The sequence below is a fragment of the Pomacea canaliculata genome, linkage group LG6, assembly GCF_003073045.1.
Source record: "Pomacea canaliculata isolate SZHN2017 linkage group LG6, ASM307304v1, whole genome shotgun sequence".
Taxonomy (NCBI): Eukaryota; Metazoa; Mollusca; class Gastropoda; order Architaenioglossa; family Ampullariidae; genus Pomacea; species Pomacea canaliculata.
In genome coordinates, this window is record NC_037595.1 from 27,923,115 (window position 1) to 27,945,335 (window position 22,221).

Genomic DNA, 22,221 nt, shown 5'->3' on the forward strand with positions numbered 1-22,221 from the left:
AGAAATTTTAACTGATATCTTTTTAATAAGCCTGTTTAATTGTACTTTATGATGCGTCAGTAAGTTTTTACACTTGGTTTTCACTTTAAAATTCACTTACCGTTTGCAGAACAGAAGGGTGTTGTGGTGTGTGGCAGGTACCGGAACAAGATAGATATATATAGTCTGTTGTTTAATAAATACATGGATTTGTTAGGAAGGGAATTTATTAATAAACAAAGTCTCTCTCTCTCTAAACTTTAGATATTATGTCGTTTTTTCTGTGCGATCATGTTGAGCGATTGCATCCGAATATTAAATACCAAAAGCTAAAATCTAATTAAAAGCAGGCATTTTTTAATAAATTATTGACGTGTGTTTTTTGGCCATGTTTACACGTGACCTCTGCGTGAATCAATTAAAAAAAATAATAATAAGTCTGTTATTGCGCTTGGTTTTAGGGTGAAGGTGCGCGGGTGTGTTTGGGGGAGTGGAGCGTGAAGGTCGGGTGAAGAGGCGGGTGGTCAGTACGGGAGGAGACAGCGCGGAGGTGGGAGGACATTCCAACGAGAGCGCTGGTTGTGTGGAGTTTCGCCAGAGCCAGCACCATCGACTGGCGTTGGAGTAAAACGATCCAGAACCCACGAAAGTGTTGTTTTGTTGTTGTGGAAAGTTTGGAGAAGAGAACCGCATCTTCTCCTGCTACATAAATATATTCAAAGATCCTTTGATAAAAGTGGAAAGGGGAGCTTCGGGCTTTTTTAAAATTTATATTGTCAAAGGAAATCTCCGACACTAATTGTGGATAGTTAATTATTTTTCTTAGCCATGTGTTGACTCTTCTGATCACTACAATGTGAAACAGACCAAGAGGTCAACAAGCAGTGTTTCTTCGTGTGGCGTTAAACCATGATGCTGAGTGCAACGTGTGTAAAGATGAGCTCCCGATCACAAAATGTGAACAAGCCCTAAACAGCTTTCAACTATGTGTCTGAAACCACTAGGCTTTTAAAGGTGATAAACACTGGCAAAAAATTATCCAATGATGGATTTTTCAAAGTAGGCAGCCTGCCTTCAGAAAAAAGATGAACTTATTACTTAATTTTCACGAAACGCACAGGCTATTTAGCAGGCGCTATGATTTTACTCTGTCGTTTAGTAGCACTATCACCTTTTCTAATTATAAATTTATCTCGAAATAATAGATATCGTCTACTTTGTCAGAGCAGCGGAGTGGGCTCTTAAAAAAAAGCCTACAAGTAACATTTCCAGAGCATGTCGAGTGTCATGTAGGTAGGTGGAGGAGGATGGCATGGATAGACGTGGATACTAAGGCCCACCACTTACGCCTATCTTGGACAAAAATGAGCAGATCCTGCACTGGACGACCAGTCCGCTCCAGTTCTTTCTCTTGCCAACGTGGGGTCAACCACCCTCCACATGGTTCCTTGAAGGACAGTCTTCAAGAAAAGTAGTGTGCCAGACCAGTTTGACTAATACATTTCCTGATGTCTTACCAGTATTCTGACCATGTTTTATACACATTTATTGATTCTGTGTTTTCTGAGATCCGGAACAGCCTCCTCAGGAACTTGTTCTCGAATGCCTGAATTCTCCTGTTTGTGTCAAGCAGGGTCTACAGTTCACATCCGTAAGCAGAACCAGTACTATGATTGATCACGAGGGACTTAATTGTACAGGCTATACTATATAGACCTTGTCCAGCCTAGCCATTGCTGCTGCTGCTGTTGTTGCAATCCTGATGTGGATATATGTTGCGGAGCTGTTCTTTGGGGAGGGTGGCTCCCATGTACTTATGGCTGTTTACCTCTTCAAGCTGCACTCAGTTCCTGCAGATATCTGCTTTGCTGTCCCCAATGGCCATGACTTTACTCTTATCATTCCATATGTAGTTGAACTGTCTACCATGAAGAGTATATTATCATCTCTTATACACAATGAACAAAAAGATTTCCAAGTTTTCCGACTGTTCAAAGATCTTACAGCTATCAGCTTAAGGCCATATTAACGATTATACAGCAAAATTTTAAAAGTGCACATACATCACTTGCTTCATCCAATAAAATTTCAAGACAAACATAATTTGAACTCGACAGGAAAATACTTGCTGTATTTCCAGCTTCATGTGATCATCTGAAAGCACAGTGTTTCTGAATGTAATTTGTTGTCCAAACAACACTAAACTCGAAACACCCAAAATCTAAGCCTCTTATTTAATATTATGAGCTAAGCTGTATACTATAAACAAATTTTACATTTTTACAAAAAGAAACAAACATCACAGAAAATATTACAACACACTGACTATACATTAATTTTACTACTCTGACCTTGTATAATTTTAGGATTCAACCTAACAATAGTTTTATATATTAGTTTCAACTAAAAACTATGGGATACCTGCCACCAATATCAGAAAAAAAGCTCTCTTTTATACATACTTTGAAGATTTTCATCAAAACTTTTGGTAACTAAAATTTCTTTTTGTTTCTTGATGAGGTGTCAGCATTTTATGCCGCGCCAGCAACTGGATGGGAGTGGTGGGTGGATATCATAAAGGGCATGCTAATCCAGCTCTGTGGAAATGTGCCACTTACAAAGTTGAACTTATGCTAGAGCAGAAATGTTTAACCCACAGTTAACTCCTCATTGTCTTTCTGATGAGGACTTCATCACTGTGCGAGTCGACAACTCCTTATAATTTCTAAAAATGAGCACCCAAAAGAGGTTAATTAGACAGTAATGTGACCAGAACCTTAGAGCAAGGCAGTTAACGAAAAGAATTTCTTTTACTAAGCACATTTTATTAGCTAACTAAAACAATGGAGTAAAAGAAAGAATAGTTATGTTTAAATTTTTGAAGCACATCAAGACATCATTTTCAATCTAAGATAATCTGTTTTCAGGCTAGATCTCTCTCAATAGTAGCTACCATGTTAAGATGTGAATATTAGTATTAAGGGTTTCATGTCATCAGTCCATGCTAAGTCTTTCCTAGCTTATCTTTGTTTGAGCCACCACTTTGTCCACAAAAGTTTCAAGTCTCAGTGCAGCTGCAAGGTCACCCGACACCCGTAATCTCCCATTCATATAAGCTTGAAAAGGCTTGAGCTGGCCAGTCAGCATCAGTTGTAGGTCCTTTACTGTCATCATTAAGGAAGCGTCTACATCTCCTTCGCCAGACCACACACCTTCTCCTACTTGTCCTTGACCTGGTAGACCAAAAATTATGCTTATGGATTAAATGTAAATATTTTAGCTTTAAACCCTTTGTACAAGACTCAAAAGCAAAAACAAACCAGGTTTCACATTTTTTGTAAACCTAAATACCCTCTCCTTTAGGAAGAAAAAGAAGCTTGTGCATCTTTGTCATTTAAAAACAATTAAAATGATAAATAAAATAATTTCTTGAAAGTTATATGAATGTTTCTTATAAACTGAAAGGCCTAACTTCTACCTTAGGATGCGAAAGAATGGCTCAAGCCAGAGAAGGGAAGCGAATAGGACACATGGTGCCGGCTACCCTTGTGGCCATGTTTAGGTGACTTAATCTAATTCCATCTTCACATCCCTTCCCAGCTCAAGACATTTTTTCTCCTGATGTGGAGGTTTGGCTTTGAAAGATTGAACGATGAAAAGACACTTTTCAGCACTTGAAAAATGTATCCTTGACACAGCTACTCATTGTTTACTGTAACAATTGCCATTCTACTAACTGGACAGCTTGATCAGAGTGATATATTTACCATGTTTAAGGTCCACAAAATAAACACTTCCTTCCTCCCCATGCAGTTGAAACTGGTAAACAGCATCAACTTTTCGAACAAGTGATTCATTTAGCACTCGGCAAGCTAACTGCAAAATTTCTCTGACGGAGGGCTCCTTATGTGACGCTGCAGATCCTATGTTCACCTGTCCACAAGAACCAGTAGTGTCATCATAAATTAGAGTTGGAGATGGAATAGGTTCTGACTGTTTGACATTCTGTTCTTCAGCATGATTGTGCTGACCTGAAATTTTAAGTGTAAAAACTCATTCATTAAAACACATAAACACCACAAACTGGAATACGAGTTTCTGCATGTAAAGTAGAAGGAAATATATTCTGAGATGTAACATTTCTTTATTTAAAATGTGTCAAATGTCTAAACAATTTTATACTTACGATTTGCATGACAAACATTCTACCTTGCAACACTTCAGATATCCATCGAAATAAATCATAACAAGGTTATTTTACTACAGCACTGTTAAAAATTACATCAATATTGATTGCTATTCCTTTTGTAACCTCTTCAAATTTTGTACAAGTAATTTTATTTTACATACTTCATTCAGCTCAGTAATTTAAGAAAATCTGTTTCATAATAACACAAATATTGTAAGGTAACATTATCTTCAAATAACATACAATACTTACAGCTTATTACAAAAATATTCACCTTGTGCTGATAAGAAGGCAGATGCCAGTTGCTGGAAGGCCTCTGGAACTGAGCCTCCAGCTACACATTCAGCTGCTGCTGCAAATCCAGCTAAACTTCCCATCCCAGGTGGAAGTACCACCGATGGCTTAGGTTGTCCACTTGGTGATTTTTGCAAGATTTTTATCTGAGACCTGAAAACAATACACCTATGATAATTTTCTTGAACTTCTGGCTAAATTTACAAGAATAAAATGCCTCTGTCATTACAGCGTTCCCTCGCTAATTTGCGGTTCATCTATCACGGATTCACTACTTCGAGGTTTTTTTTTTGAATAAAGTATCGATCGATACTTCGGCGCTGGGAATTATTGTTCTACGACGATGATAATGATGTTTTTTCGGCCTCGTCAAAAACAGCCATCAATTCCTGCTGCTGCTACACCTTCAGAAACCATGGAAGAAGTGAAAGAGGTGCCCCAGGAAACGGCAACGCTGTCTGAAGAGGTGTAAAAAGTACAGTTATAATTTTTTTACACTTAAGTGTTATTGTACTGTGTTAATACCATGATTAATATATTACTTTACATTAACATGATATTGTTTTACATGTATATATTATTATTGCATGTATGTCCCTAATTCGCGGAAATTTGTTTATCGATAAATGAGGGAACACTGTAAATGAAGCTAATTAAACATATTTTTCTAACATTTATGCTACATAGATTTCACTAAGGAAGACAAATAGGTAAATGTTAATAGAAACTTGCAGTACAAGCTTGTTGAAACGTCTGGAAGTGAATATGTCGTTTGAATACTTACAGTTCCAATCTACAAATTTCTATTCCCCACTCTTGAGAACACTTGTTGCTGGTAGTCTGAAACCCATACAGAGTATGTTTAATCTGGTGCTGCAGTTTTCTTCTTTTTTGTTGATTTGATAACCAAAAAATAAATTGCCTCCTGAAGACAAAATGTCTTCATAGCAACAATTATTTGACCTTAAAAATTTAGGAAAAATTGATTTGTTGTTTCTGCAGAAAAATAAAACAATTTATTTACTAAGCGTTTACAAGGATTTTATCTTGTTGTAACCAAGTACATGTACACAAGAAGGCAGAAGATAGTGGAAAATAGACTTTTGGGAAATGAGAAGATTTTGCTACTTGATCGACAGAAGTCACTAACTCACTATCAATATTTCATGAAGTCATGGACCCTAAAGGCATCCCTGTTCAGTGAATTTTGGTCAACTTTATAAACAAAGTCATTGCATGTGACAAACTACTTCACAAGAACATTCTTTTGCCTGTTCTACTTGGTTTAGTGCATGAATGTATAGTGTTCCCTGAAATTTTAATTTCCAGAAGTATGTGACAGTTATATCATCAACAGCTATTTACAACTTTATTTACTGATAGCCAAATTTCAATACGTGTAAATATGTTGCTATTCACTACCTGTACACTTTCAGCAATGCTGTTGCGATGACCATCAATTTTCGTAAGTGGCAAACGCACTAGCTGATTAAGAAGGCTGGTCTGCACAAGAACACGTGTAGACTTATCCAGGTTTTGAATTTTGGTGATGGATTTCTCTGGATCTGCTATCCTGTAATACACATCTGCTCCAACCTCTATGATAGCACCATCTCCTGTTATTACCTAAAAAAAATTAAAAACAGTTAAATCAACAAATAAGATTTAAAATGTTAGCAGATAAACTACTGGACTGACACTCCAAGAGTTCTCTTTCATTTTAAAAAAAAATTTACATCATTTGAAAAGCTGCATATTTTCTTTAGGAATTGTGATTCTTTTTTTTTAAATGCTCTAAGCAGACCCTAAAGCATATTAATCCTGAATCTGATAGCATGCAAAAAAGGATTGATGAAATCAATTATGCTGAAATTTCTTTTAATTATTTAATAAATGAGTTAGTTTCTCTGCACTAGTTTGTTTTTTTTTACATAGAAGAGTGAATGAGTTGGCCAGTCCATTCTTTTCCAGAAAGAAAACTTAAATCAGTCTATTAAAATTGAAAAAAGAATTTTAATATGTACTAACCTGCTGTGGAGGCACATTAAATGCTTTCATTCGCATGTCTATCTTTTGATAAGTATCTACCAGTGGCATCACAAACACCATACCTGTGGCATAGATTTTAGCGCACATGATAGACAATATACATGTAAAATGTACATTTTTTGCTACCAAATTCTGCATTGCGTATCTTTAACAGTAAATGAAGAAGTCTAGTGATTCTTCACTTTTATGTAAATAAAACACCAGGCACCCATCCATGCGCGATATTCGGGAGGTATATTGAATTCTCACATTCCTTTGTAAGTTATCTCCCATTGATCATCAATATCTGATTTCAAACCTTCTGTGAAGCACATAAAGTGGGCTTAATCAAAATGTTTTTTTGTTTATGAACATTGTTCAATTTATCTGTTGTTCATCACTAAAATACAACAACCGACTCTTTTTTCCTTATATACATGATCATGCTTCAACTGTTGCTGACTTTGAATGTTTTTGCATTAAAGAAATCATAAGAAACCATAAGATTTGACATAATACATGAAACAGAACAGAAACAAAACAAACATTTGTTACACTAGCAAGAATGGATTTATTCTTTTGGTTTTTTTTTGGTGCATGCTCAGAAATAACAATTATCAAGGTCTGTAGCTCATCTGAACACTACAAAACATCATGAGTGCAAGCATTTTTAGATAACAGGGTCTGTAGAAGCTAAACTCACACGTTCATTTGGGAAATAAACTATAGAAGGCTATAGAACTTTCAACGTTTAAAAATGTAAAGATGCACATTTTTTGAAGCAAGCAGCATGTGGAAATCAGGCACCATTTATGCACTAGCTGGTTGTAGGCTGTTTCACTTTAGCATCCATCAACATTGCTGAAATACAATATACATTTCCTCCCTCTATAGATTGTTTAGTTCTACATCAAGGACCAAACTGTGTATAAATTGAGGCTAATATGAACAGTGATTAGCTATTTATAAAAAAATATAGTAAATCTCAAATAGTTATTCCTCATTTGTGTAGTTCTCCCTGTTATATTCTGAGCTTAAAAGATTTTGCTGCTCTCATCATTTCTTCAGAGAACAATTCCATAGAAGATTGAAAAAAATCAAAAAACTCTTTTAACAGGCAAACATCATAAACAAATTTGCAACAACTGGATGTTTTCACCTCATTTTGTGTGTGTGTGTGTGATAGAGACTAAAACTATACCATGCTGACTTGAATGTGTGAAAAACAAATCAATCAAGCAAAAGGCTTAAAAAAAACTAACCTGGTCCCTTTGTTTGATGTAGATGGCCCCATCTAAATACAACAATCTTTTCAAAACCGGGTACTATCTGTGAATGAAAAAATAAACAGTAGTAAAATATTGTTAGTAAAACATGAAATTGCTTTTTATTACATAAAGAAGTACAAACATTATTTTTATGTTTAGTAAAAATTGAAATGGAAATAATAAATGCTTTTAAAAAATTACTCTTTACCAATAATGCAAGGAAGTCTGATGCATAGCTGCAGGAGAGTAACTCTCTCCCATTTTCCTAAGAGCATTTATTTTTATATATTTAAGAATCCAAAGAGATGGTTCCCCTGAGATTATGCTTACTTCTTAAAATTTTTGCAGCTCTGAATTATTTTTAATGCTGGCATGCTTTTTATGTCTTTGTTTTGTGTCCAAATGAATACCAAGAATGTTTTCATAGTAATTACCTTAAAAGCAAACCATATACTGATGGGGAAAGTAAGAAAAAAAGCAATGTAGACAAAGACATTGATGAAATAGTAGCATAAGCAGTCCATCCTGCTGAAGCTTGCTGCTGAAACAAAAATTCTATTTTATCAATATATTCTCCTTAACAAAACTATTCAGCATCAAATGTACTACTCACTTATAACTCAATAAGTTATTAGGTTTTATTAAACTGCACATGTTTAGTTTACAAGTTTGAATAATAAGATCATCCATAGTCATTGCCTTTAACTGACACACTTATCAGCAGCATGTGCTAGATATATGCAGCTTGCCTATTTTCTGCTGAGACAAAAGCATTATGACATTTATGGAACACTTATTTTTAATTACACATATTAATTTAACATTTTTAACCTTAAGTTTAAAAACAACTTGTTTAGGACAGCCAGTGAGCAGAAAATACCAGTAGTAAACTTTTTCAGCCAGACTAAAACACAAACAAGAGTGTTTATTATTAAGACAGACAATTAAAAGCACCGAGACTGGTCTTCTACAATCACTCTTGTAGCAAACTTTTTAACTCCTTTTAAATACTTTTGTCAAGTCCTTTACCTGAATATAAGTCGCCAGATGAGTGAGAGATAGAATCTCCAGTTCCATATGTAAAATACGATTTGTATTTTCGGCTGATATTCCCTTTGTTTTCGTAAGTGAAGGCTGACGAATAGTCAAATGTTAATGACCCTGATTCCATCATGTCCTGTGTAGGCACCCGGGAATATCGAAAACTCATTGTAAGGCTGGTGTTTTACAAACTATTACACCTTCTGGATAAAATCACACAATAGTGTTATCTGCCAGAAATGACAAGCTCTGACCTTTATTGCTATCCGGTCAAACCAACAACTAAATGTATGTAAACTTTGATAACCTATTACTTCCATCCTGCAGTCGAAGAACGTTCGGCCTCTGGAAAAACCACTACATGATAACAGTACGTGCTGATATCCAGCTGTCTCTACATCTACACCTCCCACACATATTGGGCAAGAACGGTAGAACCTCGGAAGTTGAACGTGATCTTAGGCAAGCTAATGACAGCAACAGATGCACAAAATCAAGCACTGGGATTGAGCAATAGTGATATTTCTGCCGAATGTGGCTCACATAGCGGAATCGATTCTCTGGCCTGACATCAACAAAAGGGAGATAACAAAACCTTTCTGGCGCGAGAGTTACCGCCCCTTGTAATGGCTGCTTGAACACCAGCGGTAGAGTTTAACTAAAAGTTATGACTCGAGTCATCGAGTAGTGTAGTCGAAGAAATTGTCGTCATACTCTGTCTTGTCACCCTGCCGTTCAAAAAAAAAAGGAAGCATTGCATGGTATCTTAGAATGCTCCTAGAAACGTGGTGCTGTGTGTGTTCGTTATAGTCTGTGTCGTCGGCTATAGGGACCAGAACTGCCAAAACACAAGTTATGTATCCTGATAAGGTGTATTGCGCCTTACTGCCATTAAAACTTTACAGGATATGGTTAAAATAACCGCGATACCACGGCTTATAGACACTTTACGATGTTTATAGACTTTTTACAATGGCAAGGCTGTAGACTATGGCGCCAAGAGGGGAATTTTCTCTCTATAGCTATACAATGCATTTTATACTTATAGCATTCAGGCTATATGCAATTTAATCTATTCATATGTGATGCATTCTGTATTTATATAATTCAATTCTATAAGTCTAGAATGCATTCTTTAGCTAGAGAGAAAAACTCGGTAAACCCAATGTATTTCATTTATATTATACTCAAAAGTTGCTATATCCAGTTCATTTTATATATTTTATATAATGCAATCTAGCTATACAATTTAGTCGTATACTTATAGAATGAATTCTGTAATTACAGAGTTGAAATGTATACGGAACAAGGCTGGCTCATTTGCATATGGGACAAGCAGGTCAAAGATCAACCAGTAAGTGAGTGCCCTTGAAACACGGTCTTACGTTCTTCTGTGTGTTCACCAGCTAGGTATAGCATGGTTCCCAGGTCCTTGCAAGGTCCTTTTAAGTCCTTTTATATTGAATTTTCGCCAAAAGGCCTTTTAAGTCCTTTTATTTGCCATGCGGTCCTTTCAAATTCTCACACAGGTCCTTACATTTTCTCTGTGACCCTTTTAAGTCCTTTTATCGATAAAATATTCACAAATTTATTTCCGGAGTCGACTTTTGGCGCAAAATACCGACGATTTTTCGCCGCATGTTTGGTCTACACATCTGTACAACACTAGTTGCCCTTCCGTATTCGCAAAAAACACTCTTTTTTCAAAAGGTCTTCAGAAACTTGCTCTTTCTTGAACTTTGATCTTCTAGTACTTACTGTGCATAGCTCTATTTCTCTCTCTCTTCCGTTAGAGTGTGTGTGCGAGAGAACGACACGTAACTGACTTTTGTATTACACCAAAGAATGGCTTTCAGTTTTGCAATTATTATTACTTAGATTTCTAGAAACTGAACATTAACGGTGTGTTATCAGCGCGCTAAGGACACTTTTTAAGTTATCTAATCTAAATATGGCAGACAGGCATCAAAAACCTCTTTGATTATTTATTACTAGGAATACATGTATTTGAGAACATAGAGAAGACCACAGATTCATAAATAATACATCTTTCCGACCACACAAGAGAAAAACTTAAGCATTGATGACTGTCACTTAGGTCCTTACGAATGCATGAAAGGTCCTTTTAAGGTCCTTTTAAGGTCCTTTTTTGGCACCATCCCTGATCCCTGGGAACCCTGTATAGGCATTTCAGTTCTCAAGAGCTCTAAAGGGACAATATGTAAACGTTTCAGTCCCTACAGCAGACAATTGATAGTCAGAGTCATGAGGAGTAAGCAGTCATGGCAGATATCATTATATTATGTCTGAACTGCAAGTATCATTAAACTATTATGGTTGTGAAAAACATTGATTGTCATACGCAAAGTGGTCTGCCTCATGAGATTTGTGACTATCAAAGCTCTAATATGAACAAGTACTGTCTGACAAGTACTAGCTAGAGTTAGTGCATGATGTCTGTCACATGCTCGCAACCTGAGAAATATCTCTCTTGATCTTCTGCCAACTCAGCTTTAAAAGTTATTGCATGGATGTTGGCTGTATGCAGTTAGCAACACTTTGATAGTGTGTCTCATAGTCTCCAAACTACACTTTGTCAGCCAATCTTGTGTTTTTCATGACTCAAGTAAAAGTTTATGATGCAGTCTCTGACATGCTTGTAATATAAAGGAACATGTTGATAATGAATTCATGAGATGCTTTGTAACCCATGTATTATTTGCTGTTATCTTGTGGTTTAGCTGCTGGTAGTCCTGTTCAAAAGTCTACAGCTGGGAGTGACAGAGATTTTAGACAGAGAACATTGGCATGTAGTTAAGGAAAAAACTACAAACTAGATATACAAAGCAAGATTTACAAATAAGAATGAGCACAAGAGAACTTGGAGCTTGGGTGCAGCGAGCAAGGTATCAGGCTGCCAACCGCCGCCCCTACCAGCCTCGCCAGCCCCGCCAGCAGCAGCCCCGCCAGCAGTAGCGCCGCCAGCAGCAGCCCCGCCAGCAGCAGCCCCACCCGGTGGACCGGCCGCAGGCTGCACAAACCCGCTGTAGGTGGACCCGGCGCAGCAGGCAGACCCGGCGGACCCGGTGCAGCAGGCAGACCCGGCGCGTTAGCAAGGCTAGCTGCAGGCTGCATAAACAAGGTGCTGGTCACTATAGAGCATATAATGAGATATCTTCCTGTGGACGAACTGCAGGTGACTGAAGTTGGTATTTTGGGATTTCTTGTCAATCAAGCCAGGGCCTACATGGACCCCACAGCAGGAGCTCAGTTAGCAGGAGGTCCCACAGCAGGAGGAGGCCCTGCAGCAGATGAGTGATGCATTGGAAAAGTAATCCACTTCTCAACATAACTTTGGATTTCAACAAGCCATATAAACGCGAGCACATTATTACATCATGTTCTGAAGAACTGAAGAAATCTGCCAGCCCGTCTAGTTTCTTCTGTAATGGACCAATGATAGTAGTTTTAGCACCTTCTTCAACTGAAAATGAACTAAATTTCATATTGCAACATTTTCACATTTTTAATTTTTTTTATATCATCATTTTCATCGGATGACTCAAAATATTAGACTATATCTTACCCGGATGCAACATGAGAAAAATTATAATCGTAACATCGATTCCCTACACAACCTGTCTGCTGACAGTAGACGCTTTCCTGTCTGTAATCAGCTTCCAACGGTCTCAACATCAAATATCACAAATCTGTTCGTCTTACGGCGATTCTCCATAAGCCACATTTGCTGCTTGTTCAATTATCGTTATAGTGACATAGAAACGAGATTTGAAACCTGTTATTTGTTTGCTTTTTTTTTTTTAATTCACGCACATTTAATTCATTATTTTTGCAGTTCATTGATGTTAGACTTTTGTAAACAGCTTGACATCATGTATGTCATCAAGAGCTCTTTGCGGAAAACAACCCTACCTAAAAAAAAAAAATTAAAGCGGAAAACCTAATTTTTTATGATTCCCTTTATTTTATCGGTCGGTGCATGGGTTTTTTAAATTTCTATATACTTTCACGTGTAAACGTGCTCTCTCTCTTTCTCTCTCTCTCTCTCACGCATATTTTCTCTCTCTTTTGATCATACACACACCTAAAGCAAACAACACATTTGTGATACATATATTACTTTACTGGCATTTTCACACAAAGCAAGTCACGAGAAAGATACACTTAAAGCAGGATTTTTAACAATAACAGTAATCATTATTGCAGACGTAGAGCTTACCTTTTTTTTTATTTCGGACACAACCGCAAGATGATAGGTACTGACATGTACTAACTCTCATTCATGAGAGATCCCTTAATTTTCGTGACTTTCGGAGAATTTCATTCTTTTCAATGTTAAAGAATTCAAAGATACTTCTTTCTATTTTTCTTCCGTTCTGTTGAGTGCCTTGTTCTAAATTAATGTAATGTTTTTTTTTCTACTAATTAGTCCGACGGCTAGGTGTAAAAAAAAACTTATTTGCTTATTCTGTTATCCTCGTAAAAAACAATTTCCTCATTTGTTCTCTCTCTCTCTCTCTGTTCTTGAACCCACCCAACATCTACAACTCTTCCCTAGCTGTTCATACAATTCGCCAGACTGCTGTGACATAACACAGGAGAAGATATCAATATAAACCGCTTTACAATTTTCTCAGTTTCTAGTCAATAGGACATTTTCCGGTAAGAATCTTCCATAAAGAATAGTTTCTGGACATCGAGATTTTGCTATAAAATAAAAATAAATTAGAAAAAAGATTAAATTCCACCAAGATGATTTTACAACAAATGATTTGTATCCAGTGTCTGTTACATACCTTTGTAATACATAATTTACAGAGTTTTTGACTGTCACCTAACACAATGTATGGTTCAGTAATAGACACTCAACACAAATATATTGTAAATAAATGTGTTGGGTGAAAACTACACTTGCACCATTCTCAGAAAAGTTAAAGTCTAATGGTCGCCACAACGAACATCATACGCTATAATAAAAATGAAAGGACATAAACATCAAATTTGTACGAAATAACGCCAACATAAATATAGGACCACCAACACGAACGCCAACATAAGGTCAACAGAGTTAGCATCTATTTGAGAAAATGTGGATTTCTGTGAATATTATAATGCACAACTTCATTCGACATGCCATCCATGTCCGAATACTTTAAAATTTACTCTACAAGCTCTTTAAGTTTTCTTATTTTAAAAAGAGTATGTTACAGATTGTTGTTTCACAATCCTTTCAAACTTTGTTCAGTTCGTATAAACAGTTTTGTGAATATTTGCTGTCACACAAAAAATGTTTCCTAAGGAAATGGTTTTTGGTTTAATCCTTTGTTGTGAAAAACGTTTCCTAAGAGAAATTTCTGATGAGATATCGACCCTTTCATCGGCCCTAAAACAGAATAGTGTTCTGCACAATGACTTTGGTCAGTAAAATAAAATCTGTATGTAAACTATGGGCAATGTGATGCAACCGCAAAGTACCATTGACATGGGTTGTGGTGAATCTTGTTGCAGGGCGATACACTACATACTTAACTACCTGCTGCCTACCTGCAACCTTAACCAAATTGTAAAATAACAAGGACTTGAAAAAAGGTTGTACATCTTAAAGTTGCTTAAATTTAAAACGCCAGATAGATAATGGAATTCTATCTAAAATGTCAGATTCGTGTTTTACTCACCAGTCATAAACGGATAATTCTGACAATTTCCTCCGACTGGAGACTCTGCAAAGGCCAGTAGCAACTAGAAATGTGTCAATACAATCAGATATAACGGTGTCACGGACCAGTCCGTGCCTCCTTAGTTTTGTTTTTTTTCCCATGATCCCGCCTTAGTTTGGTGGAAGGGGATGGAAGGTTGTCACTTGTGAATGTCCTAATGTTAGTGGAAATTGTGGGCCTCGTGATTTTTGGATACCCCCATGAGTTTCGGACCTCACGTGCGAAGCATGTAGAGCTCACCCCGTGTCGATTGTGACAGAGGGTGTATATATAGAGGAGGGTAGAAAGGCTCAGGGGGAGAGACACTTGTTTTTGGATTAACACAGAGAGTGTGTCCGAGAAGAAGCTGTTTGGAGGTGCGAGCGAGGTGTGTCGTGTACCGGAGACATTGTAGAGTCTCCAAGTTTCTGCTGTGTGCGGAGAGTGACTCTTCTGCTGTGTGCGGGGGAGTGCGGCGCCGGGCTCGGAACGGCTAGAGGTTTTGTCAGCCGGAGTCGACGTCGACGACGACAACACCAGTAACAGGAATGATGGTGGCCTGAGGAGAGGAACCCCCCCCCCCATCTTCCGGAACAGCTTGAGGGCGTTTCGACGACAGAAGCGCCGACAGGAGGCCTGTCTTCAGCAACTCCACTGCTGTGTGCGGGGAGTGAGAGAGTGTCTTCTGCAACTCCACTGCTGTGTGTGTGGGAACGACTAGCTCGACGTGAGAAAGTCAAGAGAGACTTGACGAGTGTGAGCAGGTGCCCAGAGACTGAGTACCTTCGGCACCCAGGTGGAAGGGACAATGTGACGTTCATGCCGTTTAAAGGATGATCAGGGTAAGAGCTGTTTGAACTGTTAATAAGTAACTGAGACCCTTCGAGAAGCGAACTGAAAGACTCAGACATTGGTATTAAGTAGCGGTGCATGTGCACCCTTAGTCTGTGAAGTGCACCCTTAGAGATTTAAGGTGCTTGCTGAGCGTTGATTTAAACTGTTCTGGTTGAAAGTTGTATGCATTGTTATGTATTGTGAAGTTTTGGTGTGTATTAACAAACGGACGTCCCAACCTGGAAGTGATCTCGTGTTTTTCATTTAAAAAGAATGCGCAATGCACGAATGCCGGTATGTGACGTTTGGTGAGAATGCGCCATGTCAGATTACCGACGTCAGGTCGTGACAAACGGCTAGATGGATAAAGGAAACTATTGACACTCAGCAGCCAGGGGACATAAAATAATTGGTGTAGCTGACAGACCGGTTATTTACATTGCTGTGGGATTTGTATTCTCATTTCGCTGTAAATTGTATTCCAGCTGAGATACTTTAATTAAATGTGCAGATTAATTAGGCAATTTCCTTGAAATCTGTCACCCTTTGTTTATCTTTCACCACAACGACAGAAAAAGATAATCAGGGCTGCTTCACGACGGACAAACAAATTTCAAACATTTTAATGTTTCATTGTATTCCTTATAAAGGATATAATTATATATTCTTCTTGTTCTTGTTCTTGTTCTTCATCTACTATTTCGCAGGCCAGATGTGCTTTAAAATCAAGTCTTTGGAAACCCATAATTTTTGCTAATTTCATTTAATATTATCCGATGCTTGTATTAAGATTTTCATTCTTAAGGTAAACTTTCATGGTCATCTGTGACTACAAGCAAAGAAAAATATACTTTAAACGACATATCCACTTAAGAGATGGATTCATTTCACAGTCGATGCCTTTCCCATCCGTTCAAACTGTAACTGAATGTCTTTCGCTACAGTCCTGCTTTTGTTTTTCTGTCCTTATTAGCTAATTGTTTGTTACATGAACTACTCCACGATTGTGACTGACAGTGTATTTGTGTATTTGTGCCACGTGTATTCACGGTATCTGTGTGCGGCAGTCCATTGCTAAAGATACAACCTCGCCGGACGTGAGCAGTTGAGTGTGAAGCCAAGATCGAAGAACGTCCATGGCGTCCACTTTTCTAAGAGGCTGGCCTTTTGGAGACTTTGAGTCAAGGCGTCGAGGGTTTACTCCTTCTCTTTTACGGATATGCGAAATAATAGCATCAGTGGAAATGATGTCGTTATCTATCCACATGATGATCTGATCCATGGCGGCTTGCTTGGATATAGGCGACGAGATCTTGTACACTCCTGGGTCCTGGCGAGAAACAATTTCTGTCGTAAGGCGCATCTCAAGACGCTCCATCATGCGGGCTTCCACGATTTTTCTGCGTTTCTCCATCAGAATGTTGAATGTGTAGAGGAAAGGGTTCAGAGCAGAGTTGAAGGGCAGAATGAAAATGGCCATTGCTACACTAACCTCTCCAGGAATAGGAGTTCCCCTTGCAGCCAGTAGCCCCAGAAGTCCGATTGGAAACCAGCATAAAAAGTCGGACAGGACGATTGTCATCAAGCGGCGGGCAATGGCCAGATCTCTCGATGTTTTCCGTTTAGCAGCGCTCATGGAGTTGGCGCGAACGGAAATGTAGATAATCAACTGGCCTACAGCTATCAACAAAAACAAAACAAAATTAAGAACAATGACTACTCCAAATGAGTAGTCCTGTCCTTTGAAGCTCTTTCTAATAATCGGAAGTGGAGTGCAGATGCCGGTCTGACTGTAGAACTCCCAGTGTGATGTGACTGGAAGCAAGGGTACCGTGGCAAGGGCCGCGCCCACTACCCAGGCAATGCTACAGGCCACGGCTGCAGACCCGCTTTTGAAACGAAATCTGCTGAAGGGGAAGCGTATGACAAGAAAACGGTCCATCGTGATGAGGCAGATCATAAAAGCAGACACCTCATTGGACAAAAGAGACAGAAAGCCGGCCACCTTACAGGTCAGGCTTGTCTTCCATTCGTGGTCGTGCCACAAGTAGCTCCCGCGGTACACGTGGTCAGCGGAGCCAATGATAGTCAGATATATGCCCATTAGGAAGTCTGCAAAGCACAGGTTGCTGACGAATATATTGTAACTTGCTTGGTTGGCAGCTTGATTCTGAAAAAATATTCGTGCCACAAAGCTGCCACCGTTCCCAAGAATGGCCAGCACAGCAAAAATCCACAAAAAGGCTCGGAACCAGTGGGACTGTAGTAGGTCCTCGCATGATGACAATTCGTCTTTCTGTGTAAAGCAGTTTCGCTCATTGAAAGTTTCAGGGAGAGCGGCTCTGCAGCAGACCTTGAAGTTGTCAGCATGAACATACTTTAGTGATGACATTCTCCGAAACATGTTGTAGGGAAATGTTTCTAAAGGGGACCCACTCATGTCAAGCTCTGCAAGAAGGGGTGTTGTCGTAAAACCTCCTTCGGTAACAGTATCTAGTTCGGTGTTCGAGAGATTTAGAGTTTGCAGACGAGAACAACATGTAAGCACTTCACCATTATAAACTTGTATTTTTGTTCCAGAGAGGTTGATGCTTTTAAAGCGTGCTAGCGTCCAAGAAGAAGAGCTACTTTTAAACACAACAAGAGGATTACCGAGCAAGCGCAGTTCTTTCAAATTTTTCAACCTCGAAAAGACAAACATGTCGACAGAAGATATCATATTATAACTAAGATCTAGTATATTAAGATTAGGGAGTGACATGTTTGAGATGCTGTGAAGACCACACCTGGACAATGTAAGACTAGACAGGTAAAACATTCGAGAAAATTCGCCGGGAGACATGCCTGTCCCAGATGCATCAACATATCGAAGATCTGTATAGTTACTAGCATTGAAAGGCTTCAAGCAAACAAAAGCCAGACCCTGGCACCTGCAGCTCTCAAGGGGACATTCTAGATGACACAGTTTCTCGTCGTCCTGCTGAGGACACTGGAACACACCATCACACACGTGTGTGGGATGTAAACACACCCTAGAGGCCCGACAGCGGTAGAAACCGGGACACGTGTAAGTCTCGCAGTTCATCTCGTCCTCGCGATCAGGACAGTCATCCACGCCGTTGCACCGCAGGTACACAGGTAGGCAATAGCCGCCATATGGACAGCGGAAGTGAGTCTCAGGACATGGTTGAGTGGAGTTGAGGGCTGTAATGTTGTAGCTACCACGTCCATTAAGCTGTACGACGGCTGGGGGTGGCAGCGATGACTTCACCTCCGGGACGATTTTTGGACACTCCTCATCAGAATGATCGACACAATGCTGCATGTTGTCGCACTGATCACTTAAAGATATACACTGTCGGTTTCTACACTGGAAACCCGTGCAGTCTGCAAACTCGCAGAATCTTTCATCGGAGCCATCTGAGCAGTCACCTCGGTGGTCACAGACGAGCGAGTAAGGAATCGTCTGCGTCGTGTCGTCACAAAAAAACATCGAAATCCAGAGATCCGTGTTGTGGACTGGGCACGAAGCATGAAACTCTTCCAACCCACATCTGCTCTCCATATCACATATCAAGTAGTCTTGTGTCATGTGATGATCAGGGCATTCTACCAAGGTTAGTCTTGTCTGAAACACATCTGTAAGGTTGCTAGACAACTCTACACTTTGCTTTTGTTTATTTATGTCCTTCTCCCTTTCACATAAGAAATAAGCAGATGTTTGTTCGTTACAAGACATAAAGGAAAGTTTCTCTTTGTAGCCACCTGGGAGATACAGGCAGGACGGGACGGAAATCTCCTGTGAGTCGGTGCGGACGTAGTAGGCCATGGTTCTGTCTGACCACTGTAGTACATCTTTATACATATCCACCATAGTGGACTGGGCAGTGCTGAGACCCACAAACATAACCGTTGATCTTTTACCCAAACTGACAATATTTTGAAAGGTAGTCCATTCTTGAGGTGTCTTTATGGTCATCAGGGTCTTACCTTCGTTCGTACACGTGGAATACGCTTCGTTCCAGGTGATGTTTTTCTTGGGGTTTCTGTAAGAAAGACACTTAGTCCCACTGTCGATGAGACCCACCCCGCACTCCTCAGACGCGTACTTACAGTTTGCCTCGTCCTCGTTGTTTACACATTCTTTAGCAAGATTGCATTTCATGTGGACTTGAAATCTGTGAAAGTAAGGAACAGAGCAGTTAAACACACCCGGCTCCACTTCTTGAGGCGTCTGCGACACGGGATGAAACGAGAACAACATCTTGAAGCCAGTCTTTGCGTAGATGTAGTCTGACCGGAAGTTGAATGTCAGGGTTTCGTTATACACTTTAACATCTATGTCTTTAGTGCCACACATCTTCCAGAGTACTGTGGTCTTATTATCCTGTCCAACTGCGAGAGGGTCAGATAATCATAGTAGCAAATGCGATGATCCTCTAGGTCAAAGCGGAGGAAACTGATCATGACGACATATCCGGGTGGCACGGTTAACTGGGTGGATGCGTTGATATAGTGCGGGTAGCTTCTTTTTCCGTCGTAACCCGGCGACTCAATGTACCCGGTCTCGTTTGTGGTGAAAAAGGTTGGCAGGTTCTCTCGCCAAGACAAGTCTGTTGCGTTGAACCGGAATCGAATCATCGGCTCGTTCTTGCTTGTTTGATTGGTGTGGGCATAGTTGAAATATAATTCGTTCGATGAGGATACAGCTGAGGTTGGGACCCCCAAGTTCTCGTCGCACTGAAAAATTATATTTGTATCGTCTCGAGCTTTCACAGAAGCTTTCAAATATTTCTGGGAAGATTCGAGACAAGGGCGGTATTCTCCGAGTCGAAATTCGTCAAACTCCATGTAAATATATTTTCCTTCAGGCACAACCACGCGCCAGGAACAACTCACTGCTCCTAGAAAATAACTGGAGGATGTGATGATGATGACAGAGCCATTACTGGCGAGGATGTCTTTGTAGGTACCGTTTGTACAGACAGAAATATCCACCACAAAAGTTTTCAAATAAGTTCCAGTCGTCAATGTCGAGTTCATCATATCAGTAGGTGGGCTTCCACTGCTTTGTTCTTTTGCGATAAGCGTGACTTGTGTGACATCCTTGCTGGACGGACTGCTCGTGGAGTAGTTTTCACAAGAGACATTTGTAGTTACATCTAGTAGCAGGTCGCTGGTTGTCTGACCTTCTGAGGGACTCGATGGCAGAAGAGTGCTGATGTCAGATAATACAGGTGCTGAGATCATGGCAACAGTCAAACCAAAGAGTACACTAGCCATTTTTTAAATTTGAAAGATTTCTAGCTTCAGATGAAAGACTGACAGTTGCAACTGATTTTTCCAGTTACCAATTCAGATATTATTTCTTTATACGGTGCTTTACAAAGCATACTCACTTTTGTTTGCGATGTGGTCAACTTATGAAAGTAATAACAAACATTTCTCGGTGGAATTTATTTCCCATCTGTGGAGCAATACTGCAGCCGACTCTGAAAAGCACATTTCATTCTGAAGTATTTGGTTTTCAGATACTCACTCACATTTATCTGCACAGTTCTAGAACTCCGTCTTTCAAGCCTCCGTTGAGCTGTGTGACCACGAATATTCCATAACAAACCATCTGGGGAGAAAACAACAAATAAACTGAGAAAGCCAACATGGAGCAGTAGCTTTGTCTTCTCGATGGTGAACCTTTTCTTTTATATCTTTGAAGTATTTGCTGACCAGAGTAAGACCACTGCGCCTTCTTCCGAGGAGCAGTAAACCTGTCTGAGGGGCACACTGCACTGTTGCTTGTAGTCGGCGGTTCGAGTACCCGCAGGTAATTTATTGCCGCTCAGCAGCAGCCTCCGTGTTTGCACAAGACGTTCGATGCCTGGAAACATTAAAAATGAAATGTGCAAGCAGGACAGGAGCGATAGAGGGAAACTCGATAGGCTAACTACATTAAAAAATGAAAGAATCGTTTGCATTTGGAAGATTGGAAGATACGCGTAAGCGCTTTGAAAGGTGGTTGAAGCTGATGAATTATTGACTAGTCTATTACTCTCGTTATGGTCCGAGTGTTCATGTCGCAGCCACTAATAGGAGTTCATTAGTCCCGCTATGAACTTTTAATGAGGTAGGAGAAAGAATGGGGTGCTGGATGCAGATGTTGTCGAGTTTGTAAAGTAAAAATATTTGAAAAAAACGATTTGAAATTGATATTCCTTTAAAAATTAATGCAAAGTGGACACAGTGGTGTCAGGGTGTAAATAGAGCAAGTAATACACCACTCAAACACTGTTTTCCCCAGAGATTCTGTCGTGGTGCGATTGTTGTTCAGTAATTTTACCCGCAGCCAGTCATCGTTTGGTCGAAACAAACTGCAGTCAGCAGAAAGAAAAATAATTCTCTCAATTTTGATTAAGAACAAGAGAAAAAGTTGGAAGTCTTAGCAGTGCAGAACTGTTTTCTGTAAGTATTCACTACTTAGAGGTCAACAAGAGAGAAATGTTTTTAATATCTTCAAAATCCTTCTGATGAGCTTAGGACAAGAAACTATTTCCTAATGTCCGACTAAAGTTAATTCTCTTCATCCTACCTGTTCTCGAGATATTATGTGTCATGAATATCCACAGACAAGCTTGTCACAGATAATATCATGTCTCGTGTATCCTTAAAAACACAGGCTCCTTGATGTACTTACATAGTTTCAAAGTTTTTGACATCTTGTGTGTTTAGTTGTTTGCCTGTTTCTACAGAACTGAGACTTGTGGGCAAGCATCCTGCAGTGGGCAGACCCAGTGATCGGAAAAAAAAAACTCTTATAAAGCTTTGACAAAAAGGAAAGCAGCAGTTGACTAGACATCGAGAAGCCAGAAAATTT

General features: G+C 39.3%; 2 protein-coding genes across 5 annotated transcripts in view; both read right to left on the reverse strand.

Annotated features, from left to right (window-relative positions):
- Positions 1 to 2,082: 2,082 nt before the first annotated feature.
- LOC112566226 (stomatin-like protein 1) overlaps positions 2,083 to 22,221 on the reverse strand; it is a 77,432-nt gene continuing 57,293 nt past the window's right edge. Inside the window, exons 1-9 of one of the 4 annotated variants that reach the window (XM_025242268.1) lie at positions 8,788 to 9,989; positions 8,193 to 8,299; positions 7,753 to 7,819; positions 6,491 to 6,573; positions 5,885 to 6,088; positions 5,247 to 5,302; positions 4,443 to 4,615; positions 3,747 to 4,010; positions 2,083 to 3,212 (exon numbers count right to left, since the gene is read on the reverse strand). In XM_025242268.1, the coding sequence (XP_025098053.1) occupies positions 2,995 to 3,212; positions 3,747 to 4,010; positions 4,443 to 4,615; positions 5,247 to 5,302; positions 5,885 to 6,088; positions 6,491 to 6,573; positions 7,753 to 7,819; positions 8,193 to 8,299; positions 8,788 to 8,968 (1,353 nt within the window). In that variant the 5' untranslated portion in view covers positions 8,969 to 9,989 and the 3' untranslated portion in view covers positions 2,083 to 2,994. Of the gene's footprint in view, positions 3,213 to 3,746; positions 4,011 to 4,442; positions 4,616 to 5,246; positions 5,303 to 5,884; positions 6,089 to 6,490; positions 6,574 to 7,752; positions 7,820 to 8,192; positions 8,300 to 8,787; positions 9,990 to 22,221 lie in introns of those variants that run through there. The other 3 variants (XM_025242269.1, XM_025242271.1, XM_025242270.1) reach the window with 3 other exon arrangements.
- LOC112566224 (G-protein coupled receptor GRL101-like) lies at positions 12,623 to 20,781 on the reverse strand. The gene has a single exon (XM_025242264.1). The coding sequence runs from the start codon at positions 19,708 to 19,710 to the stop codon at positions 16,396 to 16,398; it is 3,315 nt and encodes a 1,104-aa protein (XP_025098049.1). The 5' UTR covers positions 19,711 to 20,781; the 3' UTR covers positions 12,623 to 16,395.